General features: G+C 49.1%; 2 protein-coding genes across 2 annotated transcripts in view; both read right to left on the reverse strand.

Moving 5' to 3' along the window:
• The window catches only part of TMEM201 (transmembrane protein 201), a 50075-nt gene extending 36628 nt beyond the window's left edge, over positions 1 to 13447 (reverse strand). The window contains exons 1-2 of the mRNA XM_074933975.1: positions 13323 to 13447; positions 1928 to 2048 (exon numbers count right to left, since the gene is read on the reverse strand). Coding sequence (XP_074790076.1) covers positions 1928 to 2048; positions 13323 to 13435 — 234 coding nt within the window. The 5' untranslated portion in view covers positions 13436 to 13447. The remainder of the gene's footprint in view (positions 1 to 1927; positions 2049 to 13322) is intronic.
• A 5281-nt stretch (positions 13448 to 18728) lies between these two features.
• SLC25A33 (solute carrier family 25 member 33) overlaps positions 18729 to 22634 on the reverse strand; it is a 39155-nt gene continuing 35249 nt past the window's right edge. The window contains exon 7 of the mRNA XM_074975397.1: positions 18729 to 20868. Coding sequence (XP_074831498.1) covers positions 20666 to 20868 — 203 coding nt within the window. The 3' untranslated portion in view covers positions 18729 to 20665. The remainder of the gene's footprint in view (positions 20869 to 22634) is intronic.

Genomic DNA, 22634 nt, shown 5'->3' on the forward strand with positions numbered 1-22634 from the left:
ACCGAGCACCCATGCCCATCAAATGCCACTGCATATCCTGTGACAAACATATTAGCCCAGCACCTCCGGACCCTTCAGTCTACAGCAGCCCAGCATCCACCAACGAACAGCTGGCAAACAACGAGGTTCAATACAGAAGACGAGTCTCCCACGGCAGAGAACAGCATCGGGCTATAACCCTGTGCATGCAGATGTGCAGGCCACAGACTAACATCTGGGCAGAGTTTCTACCAAGATTTTAGGGCCAGTCAACATATAACAAAGTGTGCATACCCCAGAAGTGGGAGAGGTTTGGAAGGAGGAGAAGATGCAGCAGAGTTGGCTTCTTTTGCCGTACGTTTGATGAGCTTTTATAGGGGAATGGCTGGAAGGGAATACATGGAAGGGCAGGAAGGGAGCCAAAGTGCCTCGAGGTCAGACTTTAAGGAAATCCTGGCTGGGGACATAAAGCCAGGGGAAAGATGGTTGTGTGGTTAGAAGCAAAGGACTGGAGATCAGGAGACTGGGATTCTATTCCTGGCTTTGACAAAGACCCACCCTGGGACCTCGAGCAAACTCTTTGTGCCTCAGTTTCCCCACCTGAAAACTGGGCACAACCCTACCGACGGAGTGGAGGGTGGGGTTTAATCTCTCTCTGTAAAGAGAGAGACTTTGGGAATCTTGGCTAGAAGGCCCTGCAGTTAAGGCTACGATGAAGCCATTTTCTGATGCTTATTACGCCGGATATGTTTACCCAGCAGCAGGGAGGTTAAGTCCCAGCGCCGGTAGGCATATGCACAAGCTCAGATCGAGCAAGTGCCTAAAACACCATCATGACCAAAGCAACACAGGCGGTGGCTTGGGCTAGCCGGTCAAGTTCAATCCTACCCAACCCCTGGGTCGGGGTGGGCAAACTTTTTGGCCCAAGGGCCACATCGGGGTTGCGAAACCGTATGGAGGGCCGGGTAGGGAAGGCTGTTCTCCCCAAACAGCCTGGTCCCTGCCCCCTCCTACTTGCTGCCCCCTGACTGCCCCCCTCAGAACCCCTGCTCCCTCCAACCCCCCTGCCCAACCCCTTGTCCCCTGACCGCCCCCTCCCAGGACCCCCCACCCATTCCAACCCCCCCCCCCCCCCGCTCCCTATCCCCTGACTGATCCGACCCCTATCCACACCCCCACCCCCTAACTGCCCCCCCATCCAACCACCCCTGTTCCCTGACCCCTATCCACACCCCCACGCAGGTCCCCCGGGACTCCCACGCCTATCCAACCTCCCCCTGTTCCCCATCCCCTGACCGCTCCCCACCCAAACCTCTGCCCCATCCAACAGCCCCCTGCTCCCTGACTGCCCCCCGGGACCCCCTGGCCCGTATCCAACCCCCCACTCCCCACCCCCTTACCATGCTGCTATTTTGTGTGCGCTAGCGTATATGCGTCTGGGACTTGCACCTCCCCGCTGCTGGGCGGACAGACCCTCCTGCAAAGGCTCACCGTTTGGGCTGAAGTTTCCCATGCGGTGCCTACCACCCCCGGCTGAATTTACGTTTTTTTTTTTGTTTTTTTTTTAAAGCTAGAACGGTACAGCCATTTTGGAAAACAAGGTTAGGGGGAAAAAATACATCATTTTATCCATGTCAAAAAATTCCCACAGCTGTTTTGTTGAGAAAAATCTAGTGCCTCGATGCTCTGGAGCAAGGACTTGAAATCTGATGGGGTCTCCCTTTCGCTGTGTTTGTGAAATTCACTCAGACTTGACCAAATGATAAATCTCAGCTTACACATGCTCAGTAGAGACTTGTTAGTGTACAGCAGCTAAATTCTCTGCAGATTTCATCTGCACCGAGCATGCTCTGTCATGTGGGATCGAGTAGGGATTTCCCTGCAATTGCTGCTCCCACAGGGCACAGCCACTCCCATCAGCCTTCTGGCCAGGTAGCCCCTGCGGTACCTCTTGGAAGCCATTGTATTGTTCACAGTAGGGACAGTCCCAGCAGTTGCGATTCCCGTAGGGCACCACCGTGTCCTGGTTACAGAACCAGCAGTTCACAGACATGTGTGTGGGCTTCTTCCTGTTAGAAACAGAAACAGAAGGGTGTCAAACTGAGCTGGGCCAGTGAGCTAGAAGGAAACAGGGCAGCAGCCTGTTTGCTCAAATCGGAAAGTACAGGTGCGTTTTACATACGAGTCTGAGAATAGTAACCAACTTTCCGCACCCCATGCAGCCTCACAGTAACATCAGGATTTGAATGATCCTTCTTAGGATGGGGCAGAAGACTGGATAGATGAGAAAAGGCAATTCCAGCACCTGGCTAGTCTCCCTGGGGCTTGCACAATGATGGCTTTGCCTGGAATCCTGCTCTGCTATTTCTGCACCCCCAGAACTGTCTCATGTGCTATCCCCAGTGTGGCTAGCATCAATGCAACTGGAGGGTGCATGACAGTACCTGCCTAGGCTACAGGGTCCTGGCACACCTTCAAGTTTGTGCTCCAGTTGCCACGGGAAAGGGAAGCCTTGGTGGTATTGAAAGCTGCCATGACCATCACATTCTATCGGGCCATGTGTGGGGACATCAGAAATATGAGAGACTAGCTGATAATCGCTGTGTGCCCAAATGGCTCATCGCACCTCACATTAAAGGGACATGGGTAGATCAGATTTGGCCCCAAGTTCAGCCATTGTAAACTGAAGCTTTTTACACAGCACTAGACAAATGAATTGGCAAGGAGGACTGAAGGATTAATAGGTCATTTCTAATTCCTACACAGTGTTCCCATAATCTTAAAACAACAGCCAGAGAAGGCAAGTTTTGCTCAAAAGCCAGCTATTTACCAGACCTCTGTAGTTACAATCCAAACCCACTACACTGGGCTAGTGCATGAAAATCAGAGAGACTTAACAGAATGAAACTGACTGGTCTACTGTCATTGTGCAAGCAGAGAGCTGCTGCAAGGAATTCATTGTCATAAACAGGGAACAACTAATTAGACTGTCAGGCAAGGTGCTAGATTGGCAGCCCTGGAGACTAAAATCATCCACCCACAAGGCAGATCTAAAGCACTGGGCAGGGGGGCCTTCCCCCACACCGCTCCTTTGTCAACATCTCCTTTAGAGGCAACAGGGGAGTTAATTCTCGTGCCCTATTCAACTTGTGATCTCTCTGCCAATAAAAATGCAGTAGTGAGATTTTTGAGATATGGATTCCTGCCCACTGGGAACTAGACTGAGACCCAAACTCATGTCACACAAGCCACTGATTTTCAGATGGAAACCACTTCCAATCCCCATTTTTCTGTGCCTGGGTTTGAACCATCAGCCCAATCCCCTGAGCCCACTAGTCCCCCTTTTTTAAAACAATCCTGATAAAATAGGAATCTCAACAAGTTTAGCCTCCTTCACGATGCAGCCTGACTGGAGGAGACCACAACAAAGACTTTGCTTAAAGTCTCCGCATTTGGACCTCTAGGATCTCTCAAGTAAAATTCTCTGATTTGGTCTTCCACCAGGAACCGAGCCAAGAAACAAGTTTCATCGTAGCTCAAAGAACAGAGTTAATCTGTTTGGGTTTATTAAAACCAGCCAACCAGGTCTGGGAGCGAAGGGACAGCTGTTCAAGCCAACAGCCAATCAGTGACTGTGTACAACAGCTGTCTCGAGCGACAGGGCCAGCTGCTACCCAAATCAAGAATAGCAGTTTCTAGTTATGCCACGCAATGGCCGTGTCACCAATGGACAGCGTGCTGGAAAGGGCTCTCCATGGCGTACCGCAGTAAACACTTGTGTGACAGGTGAGTGGCTGCTACATGTTGACCCTGTGGGACAAAATAAGACCCAAACACCGGCCATCTGTAGCCAGGGAGGCAGAGGGGTGGAGTTCTCCTTTGACGCTTGTCCAATACGGCTGCAGCAGCAGGGCATGCAAGCACATCACGGGCTTAGAACTCAGAAAAAAAACCCACAGGAGCTCCAGCAGCTATGAGAAACTTCCCATCCTCCTGCTGTGTGGAATCTGCTCTCTGCCTCCAATCTCTGCCCTTTTCGGTATTTTATCAATAGGACTTCTGTCCTGGTGCTTAGTGGGTACTCAAATCTGCTTTGCGTTACACAGATGCCTGGCTCTGCCTATAAATATTACTTGGGTGCTTATATCTCTCTCCTCACCACCGTATCTGTGCAGCTACAGCTAGACAAGCATGCAGGACAGGCGCTTGAATGATTAAGCTCAAGAAACATTCACTGGCCATTGGGACTATATAACAACGTGAAGTACCTATCTGACCCTGCCCTTCTTCTGGGAGGTGGGCAAGATGGTTGGGCTAGATACTCAACTCAAAGAAAGGGGTAGAGGCTTGGTCTGCTGATAAATGCCAATCTGACAGCTCCAGCAGGGACTGCCAATCTTCCTTCTCCCCTTTGATTGCCCACCTCAGATGGCTACTCTATAAACAAATACGGAAAGCTGCAATTAAAATAAATCAATCCAATGGCTGAGTGACAGCAACAGACTTGAGGATGGAAGATTCAGAAAAACAGCTCCAAGGAAGAGCCAATGACAAGGGGACGCAGGAGGGTCTGAGATTAACTGACCTACCCACCTCTGCGTTTACATATCCTGCACTCACTGTGAACGAAAACGGAAGCTGCCTGGCCACCCCATGCTGGGGCAAGCTGAAGCAGTAAGTAACTACTTCAGTTCTCTTGGGCAGTAGAAATGCCACTGGAAGCAAGTAAAGGGGAAAAAGGCTTCTCACTGCTCTGCACATACCCAAGGCCTCTGCAACACAGCCTCATTGCAAGACACGGATACCTTAGGGCCCCCACAAAAAGCTGCCTTAAAGATGAAGCTGAAAATCTGCCCAAGCTCCGTTTGCAGCCACCCTATGCAGTCAGTCAGCTGGCCACAAAGGCCCATTTGAACTACAGCTGTTGGTAAGAACAGGAGGAGAAATGCCCATCTGAAGGCATCTCATTCACACAAGCCCTCAGGACAGAGGCAGAAGCCAACCCACCCAGAGCAATGGCACTCGTTCATTAGTGGACTGTGGCCAGCTCTGCTGGGACCCACATGGCAGCTCCCTTTGAGTCCTGGATTATCCAGCAGCCCTTGATGAGGGATCATGCTGACAACTGCAACCCAGAGAGCCAGCACATAACATGCTTATAAACCCTCCCAGGGCCCTAGCATGGGGTCTATGCCAAGAGATCAGAGCTGAGAAAGTTTCTCTGAGGATACCAACTAGGTACAGATGGCAGGGCTGGGAGCTTTCCTTTTTCTTGTCCCATTTCCCACCTTCACACCCCTTTCAGCCTCCAGTCCTGTGATTCCTGTCCATCTTCTCTCCACACTTCTCCCTCAGGGCCCCCAAGACTCCTTTCCCTACTCCTGCCTAAAAGACATGGCCAGGGATCAGTCACAGCAAGGAGCGCTCTGCTGCCCACCCTGGCCTTGTGTCAAAGGCAGAGCTGCTGGCATTGTTGCAGAACTAGTTCTGTTAAAGATCTTCTACATACTCTCTGCTGTCAGGGAACTATTCCCTCCACAATCCACAAAGGACCCTGCTGCAAGGGAAGCTACTGACTGAAGGACTTGGGCGAATCTCAGAGAACCAGTGAGAAGCAGCAGCCACCGCTACCACCAGTGATGAGATTATAAATGCCAGGATACAGAATGCTAGCTGGACGGCAGGAGTTAAAGGGAGTGTGGTAGGGATGTGGGTACACCCCCTAATGCAAGACACTCCTATTTGAGACAGGAGACTTGGCAGGACCATAAATAAAGGGGTCAGCTTCAGCTCTTGAGTTTCTCCCACCCTGCCCAACAGTGCTGCCGCTCTCTACCAGTGAAGTTCAAGGTGGCGTGGAAAGTCATACTGCTGGGATAAAAATGCTGCCCTGCACCAGAATACCCATCCCCATGGGCTCTACGGCAGGCAATAGAGTGGGTTGGGGAGAAGAAAGAAAGAAAGGAGAGAGAAACAAACACATATTGAAACCAAGAGTCTATTGCAGGGGTGGCCAACCTGTGGCTCCAAAGCCACATGCAGCTCTTCAGAAGTTGATATGTGGCTCCTTGCATAGGCACCAACTCTCCAATGTGCCAAGGGGGGGTGTGTGTGTGCGCGCGTGTGTGTGCGCGCGCTCACTGCTCAACCCCTGACTCTGCCACAGGCCCTGCCCCTACTTCACCCCTTCCCCCAAGGCCTCCGCTCCTTCCTGCCCCCTTCCCTGAGCCTGCCATGCCCTCGCTCCTCCCCCTCGAGCCTGCATGCTGCAGGAGGCATAGGAAAGGAGAGGGAGATGCTGATCGGCAGGGCTGCTGGCAGGTGGGGGGTGGGGAGGGAGCTGATGGGGGGCTGCTGAGGTATTACTGGGGCTCTTTGGCAATGTACATAGGTAAATTCTGGCTTCTTCTCAGGGGCAGGTTGGCCACCCCTGGTCCATTAGTTAGCAGGTATGAGTGGGAGAGTCCTGGAGATTTGGGGCCAGAGAAAGATGTTCGTCCTCACTGGTGAGCATTCTGGATCAGAGACACAGCAACGTTAACCCCAAGCGTTCCAAAAGTCACAGGTACTCTGTCTTCTGGTTTCTGAGTCTGTAGGGTATGCTCCGGTCACATTTTCAAGCTTTTCTTTGCAATCAAGAGGGCTGGATTTTTTAAAGATGAAAACAGATTCTCATGTAATCACAAACTTCCAGGAACTGGAACATGAAGAAATACATCATGTATCTCAGCCTTTGTGCAATGTGCCTCAGGTGGCATGCGATCAGGATTCATCGCTGAATTTGGTCCGCTGGTTGGCTCATTAGCTTCCCCAGCCCAGGCCGGGTACTGACGGGGAGTGAGACACGAGCGCAGATCCATGCCTCCCACACCAAATACCATGAAACGCCTACTAAAATTGCAAGAGCTGGCTACCCTGGATACAGTAAACAGTCAGATATTTGCTGCCTAAGTTATCACTAAATGGTCTCAGCCCAGCTCCCAGGTGCACACCTCTCAAAAACACCAGCATAACTGGCACCAGCTGGTTCCCTTCATGGCAATCTCAGCAGAGCACGCAACAAGTAAGTGGGCATGAGACTTGGATCCCGAGCAGGTGGTCTCCTTACCACAACATTAAAACGTTCGTGAGCAAGCGTGCCTAGCTGCTGTTGTGCTATACCTGCTTTATGGTTAAGATGAGGTCATTGGTCCCCAGGGCTGAGAACGGAGCATAAATATCACACACACACGGTGGTATTTCACGAAAAAAGGCGTATTCTGAACTCCAGTGGAAATCCTAGAGAAGACAAGGCAGTTTGTAGTCTTCTTATGAATTAGCAGGTCCAATTAAAGACTATGAGGGAGCCTAGGGATTACCTGGACCTGCTAACTTGTGTGAAAACTATGCACTGTCTTGTCTTCCCTAGGATTTTAGCTCATGTTGGTTGATGCTAGTTCAGAGTGAATCTTCTCCCCCACAGTGAAGACAAGACCACACAGAGAAAATCTTCAGCGGTTAAGAGACCCATAAGAAAGAGAGGCCCTTCCCTCCATCCCCCTGAGAGAATCCTAAGGCAATAAGATTTATTTTAAATGCCCAACGTGCTCAATTCAAGACAGATACTTAAAGAACACTGTTAAAATTTGGGGGGGGGGTGGGGGTGGGGAGAAGAGAGAGAGAGATGTCCTTCCTTTAGATTAGGTGGCCAATCCAAGTAAGCCACGGGCTACCGGCATTCACCTTTCAGCAGCCAAGCAGACCACCATACAGGAGTCTGAGGTCCATTTGAGGCACACTTCAGTCTACTTCTGGCTCCTCCAGACAGGTCTGCTAGAGGGCACGCTCCCCAGCCCCTTAAGGATGATATAGTACTGGATGCCACGGGCACAAAACGGCGGTGGGGTCTATTGGGTCTGCCTCTGAGAAACTAGGAGAAAAGGAGTGCTTTTGTCCCGTCCAAAGGTTTGCTGGTACCAGAGACTACACAGGAGAACTAGACTAATAGGTACAAGAGCACTTTCTACTGTGGGAAGAGCATGGAAGCTCCTATTCCCACAAACATGCTTCTGTTTCTCCCCTCCAGATTTTGCATCCTTATCAGGGTGGCGGAATGGCCACAAAGGATTCAATATCAACCCTTCCTTCACACAAAGGATCAGGATTTCTCCAGCTCCTGCTTATTCAGGATAAGAAGCAATAATCCCCCTGGTGTGACCCTGTAATCTGTTGCCATGGAAATGGGTTCAAAAATCAGAAGATCCCAACCTCATGGAGGGGAGGATGGTTTGTGGTGAGAGCATGTGGGTGGGATATTACCCATCTAATTGCAGGGCAGGAGTGAGGGACGAAAGCATGGGTATGGAGAGATTTCCCTAGGCTGGACTCCAAGGGATCTGTTCCAAGGTTCTAGAATAACACAAGGTTTGATCAAGTTTTAAAATGTATTTAACAAATTTACCCTTTTTAAAAAATCTTTCTGAGAGGCAGCCACACCCCTCTGATCAGAGGGTCAATGCTCCATCTTAAATCAGTGTTCTCAATCCCTTAGACTACACCAGTCTTCCTCAGTACCCACTCCACACCAACCCATCCCACTCCTGAAATTGCTTTGAAAAACTGTCCTTCATCAGTGGAAATATACTCTAGAGTACCGTAACTTCACCAGAAACTCCTTAAGGGGATGTCTACACTGCAGCTAGGAACCTGTTTCCTGCTGCAGGGAGAGCAAATGTAGACATGCCCAGTGAGTGTAATCTAGGTCTGCAGACATTATAAGGGCTAACGACCCCATTCATCTCAGTGGGATGGGGTCACTCAGAAACCTAGGCTGCTCTGGGGTGGCCCATTAGTAGCAGGGGTTTCAGAGTTAACTACCCATTAATTTGTACTGGACAATTCACACTTCTTCCAGGTACTGTTGCAGGCCCCCAGCCCAGTAGAGAATTCTGTAGGGAAGTGTCACTGCCACCCCATCGTCCCTTTGCTGTTAGCAAAGTATAGGAGGACTGGGAAGCGCTGGTGGAATAACTTTTAACAAAAAGAAAAGGAGTACCTGTGGCACGTTAGAGACTAACAAATTTATTTGAGCATAAGATTTCGTTTCATGTTTTCTGTGTATATAAAATCTCCCCACTGTATTTTCCACTGCATGCATCCGACGAAGTGAGCTGTAGCTCACGAAAGCATATGCTCAAATAAATTTGTTAGTCTCTAAGGTGCCACAAGTCCTCCTTTTCTTTTTGCGGATACAGACTTACACGGCTGCTACTCTGAAACCTAATTTTTAACAGTACTTTGTCCTGGCAGTGCTCAGCACCACTATGTTACCCCCCAAACAGTTATGAAGACCAGTCCCTGAGAATGTTTTCAGAACAATGGTAATTTCCCTGTACAGAAGGGGCTCAAAAAACTCTAAGATTCTCTGGATTCCACAAACACATTCCACCTGAGCCACTTAAGCAAAGCAAAGGGGCACTTTGGCTAAATCAGCACCAAGAATGGTCATGGAAGCATGGCTTATTTCATGGAAGATAGCTGCAGGCCATCAGTTTCTTATCTACCCTTAATGTCAAATGGAAATGTCAGGTCCTTTACATGGGGGAACATTGATTGTTGTCCTATTTGTTCATTTATATAAAGCCTACGTGTTTTAGAAGAAACCTGAACTATTCTGCTGTACGTGCCTTATTTCCATTTGAAAGTTCAAACTGTAAATGAACCTTACACTGGTCATGGGGACTGTCTCCTACTCCAGTGAAGCACAGTATGGGTGATAGGATGGCCCAAGTTTGCTCTGTTACACCAAGTGTGTCTTGTCAAAAAGCACATTATCAAACATTGGTTTTAAGTTATGCTAGTTCTAAGCTTCTCAAATTCAACTCAGCTCCCACTGTGCAATTCAAATCCTGACTCCACCCCAGATACAAGAGGCTATAGAAAATAATGTTTCAAGGAATAAGCCTGAAAAAGGGGAAAAGATAACTAATAGAAGCGTATATAAGGTTTTAAAGCTTCCTTAGGCCAGTACAACTCCATTCGATTCAGCAGGAATCACCAAAAATAACCAAAGCCTAAAGAGCAGCATTAACCCCTGCTTACCTTTCTAAGTTGCTATAGTGCACCACTGTATGGCATGAGTGTACCATCTTGGCATTGCTTTCCCTAGTGGGATCCTGTTTCATGGCACTTATACAAGCCTGCCTCAAATGCCGCAAATGAACCAAACAAAAGTCTGCAAACCAAGTAAGTATCTCTCACCTTCCCCATTATAATGCACTGTTCATTTGCTTAAAAAAATAAAAATAAAATAAATATTGGAGCTGGAAAGAAAATCTCAAAGCCTGAGGCCAAACTTACTTCGGTATAAGTAGGTTGCTCAGGGGGTGTGAAAAATCCACACCCCTTAGCAACACACTGACCTAACACCCAGTGCAGATAGCACTATGATATGGGAGAGTTTCTCCAATTGACATAGTTAATCCACCTCTGTGAGTGGCGGTAGCTATGCCAATGGGAGCTCTCCCATCAGCATAGTACTGTCTTCACTAAGGCCAGGTCTACACTATCACTCACTTTGGTATAATTTATGCTCCTGGGGGAATTCTGCGCCGATGTGCAATGCAGAATTTGTGCAGAATTAATGTTCTTTGTAGAATTTTATTTTACCCCTGCAAAATAGGCGCTGCAGAGCTGCTGGACCTGGCAGAGTCCGGCTTACCAGCTCACAGTGTGCCTGCATGGGAGGCATGGGCAGGCTGCAGTTGCTGGCATGGCCTGAACGAAGGAAGCATTGTGTGGGCCACAGCCTTGCAGCAAGCAGAGCTCCGAGTCCAGCAGGGATGGAGACTGCACACACGGGCTACCGGGCCTGATCCTCATCCACCCAGGGATGGGAGCAGACCCAGCTGCGCCATCTCTCCCAAACGGTGAGGAAGGGAAGGTCACACCGCGTTCCGCAGAGGGACAGTAACGAAGCTGCACAGAAAGGAGCTTGTGGCTGGGCTCAGGGGAGGAACGAGGGTGCGGGCATCTGGGCCTGCGGGCACCCCGCAGCTGGTCTCTGGGGGGAAGAGGTGCAGGTGTCTGGGCCAGCACCCCCCAAATACTCCCTCCCAGTGTATACACCCCTCCAGCATGCTCCAAATACCCTCTCTAGTACTCCCCTACTGTACACCCCCCTTCCAATTGCCCCTCCCCCTGCCATTGTCCTCTATTTAGGAACTTAAAATATGGTACCACTAGGCGGGCAAGGCAAAAAAGTGAGAATCAACTACGAGACGTGTCCAGCTGGCATGTGAGACACACCCAGAGTCAAGCACTCAACAAAAGCACAGAGGTTTCTTTAATTCTCTACTCATGGGGAAATCTTTTGTTGTTGACTGTATTGCTACAGACATACTTGCTGACAGATATTTTGAAATAAATCATCAAAATAACTGAAACTGGAGGGATTATATTGTGTTATTCTGACAAATAAAACATGGAGACTTTTAAAATATAGCGTGCAGAATTTTTAATTTTTTGGCACAGAATTCTGCCAGGAGCAAAACGTTCATTGCTCAGGGGTGCAAATAAGCCACCCTCCTGAGCAATGTAAGTTACACCCACCTAAGCACCGGTGTAGACAGCACTATGTCAGCAGCAAAGCTTCTCCCGCTGACATAGCTACCGCCTCTCATGGAGGTGGATTTAATATGCCAACGGGAGAACCGTCTCCCATCAGCACAGAGCATCTCCACCAGACGCACTGTAGCGGAGCAGCTGCATCAGTGCAGATGCACAGATGTAGCACTTTTAGTATAGAGTAGCCCTTAAGCACCGTGCAGCTGCAGCTTTTTAAGCATCGAGCTGCCATGAGACTTGGGTAAATAACTTATTATAATATAGTTCACAAAAAATGCCAGCCACTGACACATCTACAGAAGGAAGGGAAGACACTTCAGACGTTATGAATTTATGTATCTCCTGTAAGAGCCAAGTGCCTGGTGTTCAGTTATGGAACACAAAGACAGGAAATAGTTTTGGGGACGGGGAAAAAATGTATCCGGCTATCCCCCTACAAATAACTGCTCCCAAACAGCTCAAACTTTTGCCCATTTCAGAATTTTGTTTCCTAGACAGATACTAAAATTATGGAAGAAATTAAAGACAGAAATGCCCTTGTCAGTTGCTCTTACCCATTCCACATATTTTAATCACACACAATTTTACCATAAGACCCAAAAGTCCCAGTAGCAACTAAGGCATCCCCATGCTCGGTACTGAACAATCACATAAAGACGCAGTGTTTGCCGCAAAGAGCTTACAACCAGACTGGACAGAATTGGATTTTTTTATTTTTTAAGAATTTGGACAAATACCCATTTTTAAGCATGTTTTCAACTTTTTACAGTTGTGGAAAATGAACGGGGGGGGGGGGTCAGACACTAATTATTTAACGGCAGGGGGCATAACTATTTGTGGACTGCCAAAGCTTTATAACTGTTAAAGCACAAGCTGTCAACATCACGTCAAAATATTCGGAGCAGGCGGCTACTAAATCAAACTAAAAAGTGCTGAAGCAGCATCTTCCTTAGCTGTAAATGTTGATAATCCAGGGAAATATATATTTCCCCCCCACGGTTTACGGTGAAACGGACCTTTATAGCCATTTTTCGATCAAATCTCATCCTCCCAAGCCTCTTTAGAACCTAAATACCTGGGGGGTCAGGCAGGGCCACGGCACCCGAACAGGAGCCAGCTCCGACGGTTTATGGACCGCCTATTCCTCGTGAGCATCTGTCAGCTGCCCTTCCTGCTCCAGCCCGGTCTGGGCCAAAGCTCTCAGCGGCCGGGGTCTTTTCTCCTCTTTTGCCGCCTGCGCGCCAGTGACAAGCCCGGGGGAGAGCTACGTCTCCTCCCTGGCTTAGCAGAGGGCCCCGGGCTTCCTGCCCCTTTATTCTCTCTCTCCCCTTCAGCTACCCGCGCTCCACCCCGCTATGGAGCCACCCGCACGGCAAGCACGGTCCCCTCCACGTGTCGTCCCCCCTCCCGCCCGGCTCCTCCCGCCCGGCCAGCCGGCCGCACCACGCGGCCGCAAGAGCGCCACCCGCCGCGGCGGCAGCGCCCGGGGTCCAAGTCCGCTTCCCCCCCGCTAGGGGATTCCCCCTTCGACCGCACCCCGCCTCTTGCGGCGGCAGGACCCAGGCACCCATCGCCGCCTCCGCACAAAGGGAGCCCCGCGGAGGGGGGGGGGGGGAAAGCGAGGCAGCAGGGAAAGCCCCGCTCCCCGGCGGAGCGCCCACGGGAGGAGCCCGGCGGCAGCGGGCCGGCGCGGTTCCGCTTCCCGCGCCCATGCGGCAGAAGAGGAGGCCGCCCCTTACCTCCGCGCGATCTTGTAGAGGAGCAGCCCGGCGGCGGCGCAGACGGTGACCCCCAGCCCCCCGGCCAGGCCGGCGACCGGGCAGCCGGCCAGCAGCGCGCTGGCTGCCTCCATGGCCGAAGAGCGGCCCGCGGAACGCTCGGCAGCCGCCGGCGGAACGCCCGGCAACGGCCCGTGGAACGCCGGCCCGAACGCGGAGCAGCCGCGCGGAGAACGCGCCCAGGCCCCTCCACGCGCTCCCTCGCCAGCCAATCCTCCGCCCGTGACCTTCGCCGCCGCGCTTTGTAAGCGCCGCCGGCCGCCCCTCTGCCCCGCCGCGCGCCCGCCGATCCGCCAATCAGCGGCGGGCAGAGGGGGCGGGCGGGGATCTCGGAGCCTTGGCGGAGGGGGAAGCGTGCAAGTGACTCATGCCTCGGAGGAGGCCCCCGGCTCCTGCGTCTGCCGCGGCTGGCCGGCGGAGGTGGGCGTAGGAGTGGAGGATGCAGCGTGAAAGGCCAATGTCGTGCCAGGAGGGGCTGTGAATCAGGGAAGGCGGCGTGTGTGTGATTCAAGCGCGCAGCGGCCGGCATGGCAGGGAGGAAGAAGAGGGCCGTGGTCAGACAGCCGCACGGATTGGTCGTTGCACGCACCAGGAGGGCACCGGGGGAGAGACGGGTTGTGAAACGTTAAGATCGTGCGGAGCCAGGGAGGCGGCGGCGAAGGTCGTGTTAGAGGGACGGGCAGGGTGCCAATCCCTCTCCAAGTCCAAGCAGGTTCCCTACCTGGCGTGCAGATGCTAGGGGAGTGAGAGTCAGAAAATGTTGAAGATCCCGTCTGCGGCTTGCACGAACTAATTCTGTGCACTGCCCTCAGCTTGGACTGTGAAGAGTGACCCTGTTCCCTTTCCTTATGGGAAATGTTTCATCGTATCTACTACCCTGGGGCTTGTAAACAATGGAAAGACCCAGCGGTGCAACCCCCTCCGGTTTTCAGACTGGCAAGGTAAATCTCGGTTTTTCAGTAAGTTTCTGGTCTTTGAGAGAAAAATGACATGAAAGTATGCTAGTTTTGCTTGACAAATGCAGGTTAGTTACAGGTCTCCTCTACATCAGCCCAGCACTGGCTTTCCGAGCCTATGGCTGGAGTCAGTAATTTGATGGAAGAGTAACTGGGGCAGGGCCCTCTCTCTCCTGCCTCTGTTCAAGTCCACCTACACCTCGGAGACCTTTTGCCTGGACGAACACTGGGTGCAGTTTGTTTACAATATTAGTTTCCACCGCCCATATACTCTACACGGCACCACTCCAACAGTCCTGGAGAACCCTTCGCTCCTGGGGCAAGCAGGAAAGAGCACTCTTTTTTTCTGCCTCCCTGCACTTCCTTCCTGTGCCTTTTGTACCATCTGCCTAATTAGCCTCGCAGTTCTCAGCCCATCAGTTAGGCACAACTCTTCTTAATGAGGTCTGCTCTCAAGTATTGAATTAGAGCTGCTGTGCCCAGCAGTCTGTCACACACCTCCTGCCCCTGCCCCCGCCCACCATCCCTTACCAGAGGTGCCTCCATGTAGGAGTCTCTCTCTCTCCCTAGGGTGATCACCTGAGTCACCCTTGCGGAGTCTGCTCATTTTCCACCCACAGAAATCACACTTTGTGGGAGGAGGATACCCCCACAGCTCAAGCTTAGCCCACAAGTCTTCACAGCATGGGCACCTGGGGGAATGGCTCACAAGATTCTCTCCGTTTGTATCTGGCAACTGATCAAGGTTACTCCCTTTATCCCCACTGATCACTCGGGGCCTCAGGTTCTCCAAATCCTCAAAACCATGCCTGGGTTTCTTCTCCTTGGGGCTGTGGGGCAGGGGACTTCATAGGTCCATCCGGCTCTACTAAGGAGTTCAGACTATTTGCCCTCTACCTCCTTCCTTAATTCCTATCCCCGCACCCTCAGTTTCCTGAAGGACTCTCCTTTCCTTCTGACTTAGGCTTTGTTGTCTAGAGGCTTCTACTGCTTTCCTTCGGGCTCATTCTCTTCTCTCCCCTCTGGCTTCCTTTTCCCCACCCTGGGATTCCTTATACCGTCTTGTTTCCCTGTTGGGAAGGGGTTCCAGTCAGTGCCCAATACAACCAGATAGGACAGCCCGTCCACTACCCCAACCTGTTTCCAACAAAACCTCCCACTGACCTCAAGGGGCACCCAGGCCATAGGGCAGCATTTCTTATCCCCATGGACTCACTATATTCCTAGTTGCTCCTAGAATCATCCAGTAAGACTTCACCAGCCCCCTCCAGACCAGAAAGCAAGCTGAGGCTGTATCCACAAGTCCCCTCCAGAGAGTTTCCTTCCCACCATAACTGAAGTATGGACAGTTTGTCCATTGCTTTTCTCTAGTTTTGGCCCAGCTACAAAACTCAGCAAAACCACAGTCCATGTACAGGCAATCCCTGTGTGTGTCCCTGTCACCTGTCTCTCTATCCCCTTCCTGCTGCGGGTCTCTGGTCTGCCTCCCATGCTCCAGATCCCTATACAGTAATCCTCCCTTCCTGGGAAAGTCCATCTTTGTGCATTCCTCAGTTAATATTATGGCCGCATCCATCAGACCCGGTAGATGCTTCCTGGCCCACACTTGGTTATTCTCAGGAAGGCCCTGAAGGAACTATTCTAGCACCAGAGCTCCCTTATTTCCCCCCCAGTGTGGGTGTCTGGTCTCAGTCAGCAGATGGCCTAGTCCATCTGCCTTTGGGTGAATGCCCAGGGCCATAAACCCCCAGCCCGCCTTGCAGATCAGAACTTTCGGTGGAACTTCAGGGGGCAGCCCCACCTGCTCCAGGATGGCTGCCCTCACTGCCTTGTAATTCCTGGCTTAAGCCTCATTCAGAGCCATACAGGCCGCTTGGGCTTTCCCCACAGATAGGGAGCCAGCCTCAGGGCCCAGGTTCCCCTATCCCAACCTGCATCCATACCTACCCTCTCAAAAGTACCCAGGATGCATCTTATGTAGGCCGTAGGCCCTGTGTCTGGTTACCATCCCCCATCACAGGACTCACCACTTTCTGTAGGAGCTGCTGTGACATGTTAGCAAGCTTTTCTGCTGTGAGGCCTGCCTCTTCATGCGATAGGCTTGTTGGAAACTTTGCAGGGTCTTCTCTGTTTCACCAGCCATTGCAGGGTCTCCTCCATCATCCAGGCCACCAAACCTTCACGCTGGCTACGATCCCAGACAAGCCCCCACGTGTGGCAACCCTCCCCAACCCCCGCTCAAGTTCACAGACAGTTCAGAGGCCTTTTCAGGTAAAACACCCAGTGCTGTTTATTTGCAATATTAGTCTGCACCACCCCCATATCCTCCCTCCAACAGTCCTATGGAGCCCTCAGCTCCCAAGGCAAGCAGGGAAGACCAGTCTCTCCCATCCCACTTTCTTCCTGTGCCTTTTGTACCATCTGCCTAACGGCCTGATTAGCCTCTCAGTCCTCCTCAGCCCAGCAGTTAGGCACAGCTCCTCTTAATGAGGTCTGCTCTGTTAGAGCCGCAGTGACCAAAGTGCTGGCTCAGCTGCTATTTCCCAGCACCCCTCTGGCCCCCTGCTTTTGACCCTGTTGAATCATTCTTTGTCCCCTGCTTGACTTGAACCCTGGATTTAGTGCTTCCTCCCCTCAGGCTGGGGGAGGGGCCTTCAGATACAGGCAGGCTGGTTCCCTTCCCCCCACCCCTCCCCCCTGAACTTAGTAGATGATGTTGCCCAGTACACAGCTGTGAAAGAGAAGTGGCACCTGGGCTGCAGCTTCTGGCTGGCTGGAAGTGGGACAGCTCATTGGCTGAACAAACCATGTGCCTTTGGCTATAAAGAGGGTCAGTTCAATAGAGAGGTGCAGCCTAGGATCAACAAGAGGGGCTGCTTTTAAGAAACCAGCACTAGTTTTAAGTTTCTCAACTTCTGGACACCTGTATTTGGCCTAATTTTCCAGAGGTGCTAAGTACCCACAGTTCCCACTGACATCAAAGGAAATTCCAGGTGTGAGTACTACTGAAAACCAAAGACCAAGCTGTTTCAAAACCTGGGCCCCCAGAATCAATGGACAATCAGAAAATTTGGCTGAGACAGCTGTATTCTAATCCTAGCTCTGACACACTCCCTCCTTCTGGCATTGGTCAAGTCACTTATAATTTCTGCCTCCTTTACTTCCACCTGTACAAGAGATATCTATCCACTTCATAATTATGAAGCAAGGCTGCTTCCCCATGAGTACTTACGAAAAATGAAACAGGACCGCAAAGACAGATGGGGATGAGGCAGAACATGAAAGAAAAGGGGAATAGAGAATGGAGTGAATATAGACAAACTCTTCAAAGTTGGAGGAAATCAGCTACTTTTCAGGAGGAGGAAAAAGAAGAGACAAATCAAGACTGCACCACTTCCTCTAGGCACGACCATAATATATAACCAGTCATGCAAACAGCCTTTGAGGAGCCAGGACACTACACCTGATCCATCCTCTCACCATCAGTTCCATCAGAGCTACCCCAAAAATTAGACTTATAGAAACTGGTATCCTGAACCACTGTACGGCTTGTTTTAACCATTCTCCTACAATGGGTGAAATCCTGGCCTCACTGTTGTCAATGCGAGTTTCGCCACTGACTTCAATGGGGCCAGGATATTACCCAGTATTTGCAACATGGTGTTAGGAAGCAAGAACCTGGAAGTGAAACACAAGTGACATTGACTAGTATATTTTCATTACCTAAACAGAATGAATTTTTAAAAAGACCACATCAATTGTGAAAACACACAAACATCTCATCATAAAAAGGACTCCCCTGCCTTTTTAGGGTATTTTAACATGAATGTCCCTTGAACTATTTCCAGTCCTTTCCTCCGATAATGGAGTTAGGCCTAGACTTACTGAAGCAGACTTCAGTGAGAGATTACTCACAAAGCATGACATTAAATGTGTATAAATCTTTACAGGATTAGGGCCTTAGACTTTTGAACTTTTTGGATTTTAGTGTAAGGGGAGGGAATAATTTAAACTTGAATTCATCTTCCAACAGCTGTCAATATGGTACTTTCAATCACCACCAAATTATTTGCCAAGGTCATTAGTAAAAACAAAACCCAAAACACCTTATTGAACAGGCTTAGGTATTTTAAAAAACCCTGTTTGTAATCTCAAGTTTTGAGCCTCAAGCAAACCACTAGTTTCCCTTTTTCTAAAAGGGAAGCACCAGCAGCTCAGACGCTTGACCAGTGCTGTAAAAGGGAGCCAATGTACATGAAAAACAGGAATAATTTAAGAAAGCAGATCTCAGATTCAAGTTTTGAAGGAATAAGCAGCAAAAATCTTTTGGTTTTCAAAACTGACAGTTTAGATTCCCACAAAGGTTTTAAAAGAGAGACAAGAAGCAAAACTATTTTAAGAGTCCTTTCACAATTTCTAGTTTATTCAACTTTCAATTTTTTTAATTTTAAATTCAAATTAAATGTTACATTCTCTCCTTTCCAGTGAACCACTGTAGGATTTAATAAATTCTTCTATAGTTACATTGGGCCTCATCTATAGGGTACATATGCTTCACTTCCTCCTACCTCTGCAATTGTCCTCAATGGGGGCTTAACTGTTAGCATCCAGATTGGCATTCTAGTACAGAGACAGAGTGGGTCAGTAAGTACATTTCTAACCATCATGGTTATTCTCATTAGCCTTTTATAAGCAGACAGGATTCTAGAGCCCTAGCCTCACTCCTGGGCTTTTTCCTAACTATTTGTAACACACTCCCAAGTCTGGGTTTGCTTCTTGGTGAAGTTAGAGAAGTAAACACTGGTACATGCCCAAGAATTCAACACCTGCTGAAGTCACGAGGAGCTCAGTTGTTCAGTTCCGCTGTAGAAAAGACAGAAGATGATTTTTCTTGCACTGTAGCATTTGTCTCAGCTGTCAAAGCAAATTACACTAATGGGTACAAGAACACAGTGGCCAGTCAAAAAAGGCAAAACCGATTGTAACCCTTTAAGTCCCCGCAAAATAATCCAGAAACACCCAGCAATTATACCTGGACAGTGATATCTAGGCCGCTGGTGCTACAACAATATACATGACTGCTTAAGTATAAGCACATTTCAAGAGCCCCATGAAAGGATTTGAGTTATGCAGGGTGTGTAATTTAAAATTGAGAGGCAGGAGCTATGTCACTGACTAGTGGTGAAAGATGACCAAAGTCTGAGGGGGAGAAGCCATTCAATCTGGTCTCTTTGGAGCACACAAGAGATTACTGAACCTACATGAAGTGGGGGTGAGAACAGTCCAATTGGTTGTACTAGAGTAGGAGATCTGTATCTCTCCATTTTTAACTTCATACATGGTTTCCTTAAAGTCTCATTACATAACTTTATATGGTTTTTACTTAGCCCAGTGAGGTAGCAAGGGTTATCAGGAGGTAAAATGCGCATGATTGCATTCCAATCCCCAAGTTTCTGTTTCCCAGGGGCAAATCAGAATAATAATAATTATTGATTATCACCAATTAAAACTGTTTAGCTCCTAGATATTGCACCAGAAAGTGGAGCTCTAGAGTTGGCTTCATACCTTGAAGAATTTGTACTGATTCCCCCATGCCATTCAGAAAAGAAGTCACCACTGGAGATGAGAAAAGTAATAGATTAGAGAAGACTTAAATGATGCAAACATTAAATGAGGTGCCCCTCCCAAGTATGGTTTAAGTTTATCTCAGGGGAGCTATTTTGCTTAACCTTTACAGGAATGTCTTCCAACATAGTGGCTCATCCAGGAAATTCCGGCATGAACATTTTATACTGGTCGAGTTGCGAGTTACAAAGCTGCCTCACTGTGCTCAGTACCCCATTCTGAAAGATCACAGGAATGATGAATATTACACCCACGAATCAGCCATGAAGCACACTGAAAGGTCTCAGGCCTCAATACTTCTGGAAAACGATAGTGTGTGACACCAGTGGCAGGTCTCAGTTTCAGACGCCAAACCAGTTCCTCTCCCACTTCAATACAGTTTTAATGCCTATCAATCCAAGAGACATCTCAATAGCACAGGTACATATATGCCACATATACCTGTGCTTAAAGAAAAGGACAAACAAAACATACATAAATTAAATGCATGATTTAATTTAGTAGCAGTTTAATTCTGAATCATCTCTCCTTAAGTTAAAAAGTTTAATTAACTATTAACGTTAATGAGTTGAACCCTTCCAGAAAGCATGAATCCAAAAGGAAAAAAAAGTGTCCAGCAGGTGATCAGAGACTCATAGCTATTCTTCATCACCTGTATCAGTCTCTTAAATGGCTATTTGCTCAAGTCAGTTTTTATTTTCCAAAGGATGTTCCCTGGCTCTGCTACTTAGTGCGGTCTTCCAACAGGTACACAATTAGCTCATAGGTGGACAACACAATGGCTGTGTTTGGTATCTGCCTGATGAGCTGCGCAAAGAGTCCTCTATAGAAAGCCAGGTAGCCTTCCTCACGTGCTACCAGACGAGCCGTCTGAAAGAAAGTCTTGTATTTTGTGCCTTCCTCTCGCAGTCTTGTCCGTATGACCTCTGGGGGGGAACAAACAGAGCACTAGGTTAGTGTCTCCGGTCAAATCCCCCAGCGCAGAAACACGTACAGGTTTCAGAAAGAGCCTGCATAGCTTAGGGCAACCAGAACCTTACCCTGGACAAGTGAGATGCCTATTGGATAATCCGCTCACCTACAAACCCTGGAGTCCTGCAGGCACTGCATGCCAGGAAGTTAAAATTGGCTTTCCACTTCCATGTAAACACCAAACTGCATAAAAAATGGATGGCTTGCTCATGAGGGCTGTTACTCAGCTGACTACCTCCTCTGTTTCTGCTCACATTCCCCACACTGTGCTTTGGAAAGGGGGTGCACAGTTAAGTAGGTCCTGTGGTCTCCTCAAGCTGGTGTATGGTGTGAGCTGTGGCTTGGTGGCATTTACTTACGATGAAACGGAGGGAAGCCACTTTTGATTTGGCACAACTACGGTGTTGTTCAAGGCCATAGCTGTGATCGACAGATGCACTTGGGCTGGATTCCAATTGATTGAACAAGAGGCGGCTTGCAGTACAGTGCTTTCTGTGAGGGGCCCACCACTCTAAAACTAGCTTCCTCCTCTGCTCCAAAATAGCCGGGCTCCATTGAACTTCAGAACATCTTGCAAGATGCATCAATTTGTGTGGGCTGCTGTGGCGGGCAGCTTTGGAAAGGAATCAGATTTGTGGGGGGATCTGCATGGTGTGTGGGCTGTTTAGCTTTATGGCAGTGGCATCTACTGCCTTAGATAGGAGCCACTTGTAATTTGTATAAATCAAAACATTTATACAAGAAGCAGGCTCTCTTTGGACAAGTCACCCTAGATTTTTTTTCTTACCTGACTCATTTGCACATAAATTTATACACTGTTCAGGTATGATGGAAGTCAAAAACAGTCTCTGTACAGTTGCAATGAAAAACTGGCCTCATCTAATCTGTCTGGAGAGCTATGGCAGAGAAAGGCTTCTTATAGATTCAGAGCATTGATGGCACTATGAAATCTCTATGGAGCTGCATTCATTAAACAAGGTACCGAGGACAATTTAAAAAAGGAAGAGGAAGACCTGGAATAGAATTAGTTTCTGACTAAAACTAAATTAGTCAATGGTTTGGTGATTCGGATTTCATGTTCTTTTCTCCCCCCTGGCTCTCTTCCATTTGTGATGTGATCTGTTGCCTAAAAGTTAGTGCCGAGAATGAGGTAAAAGCCCAGATTGGCATTTTCATGGTAGCATCTAAGGTATCAGACTAAGAATTCAAGCCATGTTAACAGCCAGTATCTAGGGCTCTGATTTTAAAAGGAAGGAAAGAATTTGGCAGAGAGAGATGTGCAGGGAATCAGAATAATTTTTCCATAAAGCACAGCATATAGCGGAGTAAAGAAATACTGCCGGATAAGGAAGAGAGAATCATTGGCATTTTAGGACCAGCCTCATTGCCCTGTTTCAGTCTCTCCCTTCAGCAGCCTTCTCCATGCTACCCCTTCTGTATGGAACTCCCATCAATTTTCATTGTCTGAGGGGATGGTGATGGCTAGGCCAAATCCCTGCTAAACCCCTCTACTGAGCTGTCTACAAGAGGTGGGATGCGTCATCTATTTAACCACAATGACAAGCATAATCCAAATGCTGCAACCTTGTCATTCCCCAGCCCCCTTCTCCCTTGATGCATCTCTTCAGGACAGAAACAATAGTCTATTTGTTCTGTAAAGCACTTACCTCCAGTCATTTATGCGGCACTCAAAGTGAGCTAATAAAAATGAAACAAACAC

This window comes from Natator depressus, chromosome 18 (genome assembly GCF_965152275.1).
Source record: "Natator depressus isolate rNatDep1 chromosome 18, rNatDep2.hap1, whole genome shotgun sequence".
NCBI lineage: Eukaryota > Metazoa > Chordata > Testudines > Cheloniidae > Natator > Natator depressus.